The sequence below is a fragment of the Sinocyclocheilus rhinocerous genome, unplaced genomic scaffold (genome assembly GCF_001515625.1).
Source record: "Sinocyclocheilus rhinocerous isolate Xijiao unplaced genomic scaffold, SAMN03320098_v1.1 scaffold358, whole genome shotgun sequence".
NCBI lineage: Eukaryota > Metazoa > Chordata > Actinopteri > Cypriniformes > Cyprinidae > Sinocyclocheilus > Sinocyclocheilus rhinocerous.
The window spans coordinates 271,611-278,877 of NW_015650700.1; the positions used below are offsets into that span (position 1 = coordinate 271,611).

The 7,267-nt window shown below is 39.3% G+C and overlaps 1 protein-coding gene across 1 annotated transcript; it reads right to left on the reverse strand.

Moving 5' to 3' along the window:
* Window positions 1–6,122: 6,122 nt before the first annotated feature.
* On the reverse strand, window positions 6,123–6,791 carry LOC107712330 (gonadotropin subunit beta-2-like). The gene is made up of 3 exons (XM_016517554.1): window positions 6,775–6,791; window positions 6,471–6,657; window positions 6,123–6,362 (listed from the first exon to the last, which is right to left on the reverse strand). Exons 1-3 carry the CDS (start codon window positions 6,789–6,791, stop codon window positions 6,123–6,125), a joined length of 444 nt encoding a protein of 147 aa, XP_016373040.1.
* Window positions 6,792–7,267: the final 476 nt, after the last annotated feature.

A 7,267-nucleotide genomic window follows, 5' to 3' on the forward strand; every position in this document is an offset into this window, starting at 1 on the left:
CATGTGTCTGTATATGTAGGAAAAAATTGGGAAGCAAAAGATTTAGGACCAATGATGAAAAGGGCAAAACAAAGCAAATGGGAACCAACAGAACATCTGTTGATTTTTCATTCAGCTGACAAAAATTACATCAAAATTTTGTGTGCAACCAGTTTGATGGGAATTCCTCAGGAAGTAGTTATCAGTCAAAAGAAACTGACGCAGATGACTACAACATCCAAATTGATAGACACTACTGACACTGAACTATTTAAGTAAGTAGAGTGGCAGGTACCAACTGAACTATGGTCTCAATATGACTCAGATGTGGGATTGATAAAATCAGCAAACCCAGTGAGAGTACAACTTAAGCCAGATGCACGTCTGCCCAGAAAGTCACAATATCCTTTGCGTCCTGATGCTGAAACAGGTATAAGAAACACTATTGGAGGTTTAGTGAAGGCAGGAGTATTAATAGAAACAACTAGTTATTGTAACACTCCAATTATGCCTGTGATCAAAGCAGACAAAAACAGATGGCGGCTTGTGCATGACTTACGAGCAATCAATGATATTGTAGGGTATCAGACCCAATCAGACAATTTAAGATTCGATCAAGAACATGGTTGAAACACGACGAGCCGAATTCCACAGAAAGGCAGAAGACAACAGGATGTTCATAAATCAGATCCTAGCGCCAGCCAGTCTGAAGCAAGCCTAACCAACCAACCCTTTCACAGAACAGCTTTCAACATTAACACAAAAGAACACACTGATCATAACAACTCAGGAAGGAGATTGTCAATTTTGGGGCAAGTAAGCAAGATTAAAGTCCCGTTTTATCTCTGCACATGTTCTGTTGGTTCCAGATCCTAAGCTCCAGTTCATTGTCGAGGTTGATGCATCGGATGTCGCAGTTCTATCTCAGCAGTCCCCCCACGATGGAAAGGTGCACCTGTGTGCATTTTTCTCTCACCGCCTCAGCCCTGCAGAACGTAATTACGACATAGGCAACAAAGAGCTGTTGGCGGTGAGATTGGCATTGGGTGAGTGGCGTCATTGGTTGGAGGGGTCAGCACAGCCCTTCTGCACAGATCATAAGAATCTTGAATTCTTATTCTTCCTCCCGCTCTTGGTTGGGTTCACCCTGTGTTTCATGTCTCTAAGCTTAAACCTGTGTTCTCCTCTCCCCTCAACCCTGCCGGCGATTGGCCCGCCCCCCCTCCACCTCGTCTTGAGGATGGCTCTCCTACCTAAACGGTTAGGAGATTACTCGACGATCGGCGCTGTGGCAGGGGCTCTTTGTTTTGACAGCTCGCCACGTGCTCGTTGTCCCCCTGGTTGTGCTCCGCCCCCTTGTTTCCCTGCTTGTTAGCTCATCAACTCTCGCACCGGTTCCCTGTTTCATTTGTTTCCTTCCCCTTTATAGCTCCCTGTGTTTCTCTGTCCTTTGTCAGACCATTTGTGTTTATGCCATAGTTTTGACTGCCATAGTCTTGCTGTTATTTACCAGTCTTGTCTTGTCTCACTCAGGCTCCAGTGCTCATAGCTGCCAGTTTGTTTTCCTGCATCTCCCATGCTCTCAGGTATCTGCTTGCTTTCACGGCTCCCCACCTTTTCACGCTCACTGCGGATCTCATAGCGGACCTCTCTTCCACTCCCGTGGATTACTGGGCTGCTTTGCGGGCTTCTTCTCTGCCACCACGGCTGCAGCATCTGCCTGGCTATTATCCCCTACCCAACGGAGCGGTTGGGTGTTCAGCCCCGTCATGGACTGTCCGCTGTAGTCTCTCTCACGGCTTCTGTTCAGTTGTCCGCCATCTCTGGTCTATTCTGTCTGATAAAGTTTTCTGTTGAATCCCGCAACTGAATCCCGCCTATTTCCTGACAGAGTTAGTAATGCATACAAGTTAAAAGAAATTGTGGGACAACTATTAATTTACCAGGGATTACTAGGGCTGTCTTTTACACTTTTTAAAGGCTCAAAACACACAAGTATGTGAACACAAATATTACAACAGCTTGATTTTGTCATCGCTGTGTTCCGACAATTGTCAGACCACAATTTTGACTTTTGCAATGCAAAACATAACCAATTTCGTAAAGCAAGTACATGCTGCATGTGGTACAAACATTTTAAGGTTTTATGACCACAGAGACGTAAGAAAGTACATTCAGCATGTTCAAAAGGACCACAGTTGCAATGTGTTGGCAAAGCATTTGAGTTTGTCCACTTGTCTAGAGTATGTTTGCGTACGTTATGTTATTTTAAAATGATTTGCTTTCATCAAGATCCTAATAAATCCTTTTTCAGATGCAGACGACCAACAAAGAAATATATGTGTGTAAACAAGACCTCTTTTATGACCTGTAAAGAATGGATTTGCCTTTGGAAAGGCTAAGCCTTGTTTGCAATTCTAACAGAATGTTGATTGTAGCAGCCATAATATCTGTTATATCATTCATGAATTTTATATAGAGACCATGCACTTATGGCACATTCTGCTGTCTGGATATTCCCATTTGAAAAGCTATGTGAAATATAAAATATTCACACATGCTTGAAGCGTTAGTTCCTGAACATCCTTCTTCCAATTCAGACACCTACTCACCTCAGATTAGCTCGCTTTCTCCCACGCTGTATCTGCAGATGGATTCATTGACTGCCTACTTAGAGTCCTAGAAATAGCCTCTGATTTGATGCCATCCACAAAGGATGTCCCATGTACTAGAGAACACTTAAAAAACAGATGCTTTTTCAACAGAGAGTGTTAAAGGAATTGCAAGCAACTGTATAAAAGTTGTACTTTATAATATTGTTTAACCAACAATATGATAGTTATCACAAACAAAAATCTGTATATAAACATGCAGATGTTAAGATGAGCTTCTGTTATCCATACAGGGGAAGTTATTTATTTTACCAAGCTAAAGGTAAAGAGGTATATTGCTAAGTCTTCTGAAGTCGCTTTGTGCGCGAAACAGCCTCATGTTTGAGTTGTTATTCACTGATAACTTTTCATAGCACCATAGGTGACATCATATCTGGTGGGCACATTTGACATTTGGGATCTAATGCTATCCACTTTCCTTGTTTTTCTGAGCACAGACATCCTGACATCTCATTCTGAGTTTCAAAAAATACTGTAAATTTACAATTTAAATAAAATTACATGAGGATGAGTACATACTTATTTTTTTTGCTGAACTCCTTTAAATCGAGTTTAGAAACTATAAAGGACTCAGGGAAGCAGCAGGCTTGTGTGTAGATACTTAAAATCACAATATGTAATTTTCGCCGCTAGAGGGCGCGTATTCAAAATAAACAAATAGACAAAGGCGTAGTTTGATGACGCCGTGACTGAGTGTGGAATCATGGGAGTTGTCGTCTTCATCCCCACAGCCGAAGCAATCCGACAGGACTCTGGCAGAAATCATGTTCATGGTTGAGCTAATGATTTGTTAACGTAGTAGAATGAAGCAGGGTGAGGCTGAAAGCCGTCGAAGCAAAACGAGGCCGCTGAACGAGCGTGACACATGGCTCGAAAGCAGCGGAGGTTTTATTATGCCACAGTCGACTGCTTCCGCTCCTTCCGGTCGTAAGTATGTGGAAAGTGTGTAAAATATATAACACTGTTCTAGTGTTTTAACGCACAACATATTAAAGCGTCTTTGGTGTTACCATGTTTTCTACGGAAAATAACCGAAAATCGAGGGGTTATGACGTCATTGGCAGGCGTCACAATGACACTATGGACACGGTCCTTGTCACTAGTTAAAATTGCTTATTTCTCTGGATTTAAACATTCTTCAAAACATTTGGGATAATGTAAGTACACAAGTCAGCAAAATATATAACACTGTTCTAGTGGTTTTTGGATATTTTAATAAAAAAATCTTACATATTGTGCCTTTAAGTAAAAGTTAATGCTTCAGAGAAATTCAAAGATGGTATTGGTTCATGGGACATTGTTTCGTGCAAGCATATGTTGGGAATAGGATATGCAGATCTGCAGTCTGCAGGAAGAATTTCTTTCTGAGACAGAGAGAAACAGAATCAGAATCAGAATCAGAATGAGCTTTATTGCCAGGTATGTTTACACATACGAGGAATTTGTTTTCGTCACAGAAGCTTCCACAGTGTAACAGAATGACAGTGACAGAACAAAATACACAGATAATAAAAAATAGAACAAGTAAATAAGGAATAAAAAATATACAAATCGACAATCGACAATTGTATGTCCAGGTATAGAACAATAGACAGTTGTATGTACAGGTATATTATGTGGAGAGAAGGGAGGGTTGTACTAATGATTCGCTTGATAAAGTTCGAAAAAATTCGAATGATAAAGGTTCTGTCCCTGAGTAATAATTAGTGAATAATACAGAAAGCATTTTTTATAATATTAAACCAATTTCCCTCATATTCCCAAAATGAGCACATTTTGCACATTTGTTAAGCAAAAATGGGACTACAGTTGTAATTAACAGGTAGTACATTCATTGTCAGTGCATTATAAGCTCTGCTATAAAGGTCAGCTTGACAACGCTGCAGTTCTTTTCATTCTTATATATGTAAACCACAGCTACCTATGAAAGTCTGACAGGCCTGCCAGCTACAGAAGAGCAGTGCAGAGTGATTCCTATTAACTATAGAAAATCATTTTCAAAAACATTCTGGCTGCAAGTCAAATGGGCTCTATTCCAAAACCTAGAGACAAAACCTCAGAGGCAAAAAGACTTTCTTATGTCCAATGTCTAACACAGAGTCAAGTTTATCAATAACAATTGTTTGGTTTAATATATTTAATACTAGCTATTGTGCCTATTTTTTATTTTACTTGTATTTGTGTATGCTATCTATTTTTATATTTTATATCATGTTAGATTAGCAACACGCTAACACCAAACACTATTCCCTTATGTGCTGAACATGAGGAGCGCTATTCGTACATAAGAGTTCCGAATCAGTCACTTATGAGGTTCCACTCCTTAGAAGGAAGCTCAGTACTTTTTGAAACCAAGCCATTGTGTGTCATTGCTCATGGTAAACTGCTACCATACCTTTGACTAGTTGTCATGCCATCATTATGAAATTAACATAATTACTGTATTAAGATTTTATAGAAAAGCATAATATTTCCACAAGGGAAACCAAATTAATTATCTAAAAAACAGCATAGCCTAATCAGTGTTAGATGGCAAATTTTTCTACTAATTTTCTCAATATTGATCTTTCCTGCCATCTTCTGGCTAGAAAACATAATTGCCGCAGTCCACCAGTCTTTCATGCTTCATGGTCTTACGTACTTTGAGCTCTAGCACAATTTTCCCTCTTTTAATGGGAAATCCTATCTGCTGTGCTTGGGGGAAATCACCACAAGATCTAATGTATGATTCACTTACATTACATTATTATAATAATATTAGTGTCAAACAGTATTATGTTTTCAAATTTAATTAACAAGCTTCTGTACATATGTATAGCTGTTTGGCATTTGTACATTTGTATCAATTAAGCTCTTGTTGTTTTTCTTTCTGGTCACTGGCTTATGATTTTCCAATGATAACTTACAATCATTTGTGACCCTGGACCACAAAACCAGTCATAAGGGTCAATTTTTCGAAATTGAGATTTATGCATCATCTGAAAGCTGAATTAAATAAGCTTTCCATTGATGTATGGTTTGTTAGGATAGCACAATATTTGGCCAAGATACAACTATTTGAAAATCTGGAATCTGAGGGTGCAAAAAAAATCAAAATATTGAGAAAATCGCCTTTAAAGTTGTCCAAATGAAGTTCTTAGCAATGCATATTACTAATCAAAAATTAAGTTTTGATATATTTACAGTAGGAATGTATTTTTGGCTATTGCTACAAATATCCCCCAGCGACTGGTTTTGTGGTCCAGGGCCATATTTAGTCTCAGCTCAATATCCACGCCAACTGCTCATTTAGATTACATAGAATAAAATGTGTTTGACTTTAGCGTAGAAAATGATTTTAAGAAGTATGTACTTTTTATTGATATACATCTATTTAACATTTATCCAATTCAGAGTGAAAGTTTTTCAGTTTTTTGTACACTTCGGTTTGATGAGCTAAGCACAGGATGGTAGGCTTGTGGTCAAAGAGGGCTAGTATACAAGGACATCCTCTCTCTGAGACATGCAAAAATCAGGCTGCAGGCTTTCAATCGTACAGTCGGACGTGTCCATGGTGCACAGGCTGCAGTCACAGCTGAGAGCCACCGGGTAGGTGATATGGGGGTCCACCCCCGGAGGACAGTCTGGCAAGTGGACGGTCTCGTAGCGCACGTCCCGGTAAGTGCACACGTGTTGATAGATAGTGGAAAATGGGCTCTTGTATACAGGCTCCTAGAAATGTAAGGTAATACACTGTCACCACTGGAAATAATGATGCTTGTATATTAATTTGAATTCAAATTAACGGTGCTAAAAAAAAAGACACAGGAAAATAAGCACCTTTGTCAGGCAATGGCCACTGCAGATGTTGGTCTGAAACACCAGACATTTTGGACAACCCTCTTTTTCCACAGCTACAGTCTCATTAACTGGCTCACAGGGTGGAAGAAAAGAGCTTTGAGCAACAGCTAGTAGGACAACTAAAGAGAATAAGAGAAGGAGGATGTTGTTTCGAACAACTAAAATCCTGTAGAAGAAAAGGAAGGAGAGCAGTTTCATTTACCGTGAAGCCCCGCTGAAACAGTAACAAGAAGAAGAAAAAACTGTGAACAATGTTACTGCATTCAATATGTATTAGACTTACTTGACAGGAGTCTCCATTGCTCAGCAGGCTGTTAGAAGTGGCTCTATGTGTTCACACGGTATCTGGGTATATTTATATAGTGTAGTGAAACCAACAATTAAACTAAAAACTGACCTTAAATTAATCACACTGATCTCAAGAGGATTATGTGTTTCCATTCTAATGTAACAACTATCTGAATTTATCAGGTCAGAATGAACAGATAAAAGACACCTGCTGTTCATTCAGTGCATATATTATATACAGTAGCTTATCTAATCTAAAATCATCTGCATGGACTCCATGGCCTCTGTGTTAAACACAGGTACAGGGTCAGGAAATAATCAAGGTCTAACGCTCTCAGATTTCACTGCAAGTGAGTCCATTAGTGTTTGCAAGGCAGTAAACACTGAAACACTACTTTGTTTAACATCATATAGCAGCCTTTAACAAGGTGATATTGTGTTCTCTCAATACTGTAGTATTAACTCCAAAGATTAGGGAAATTCCTCAA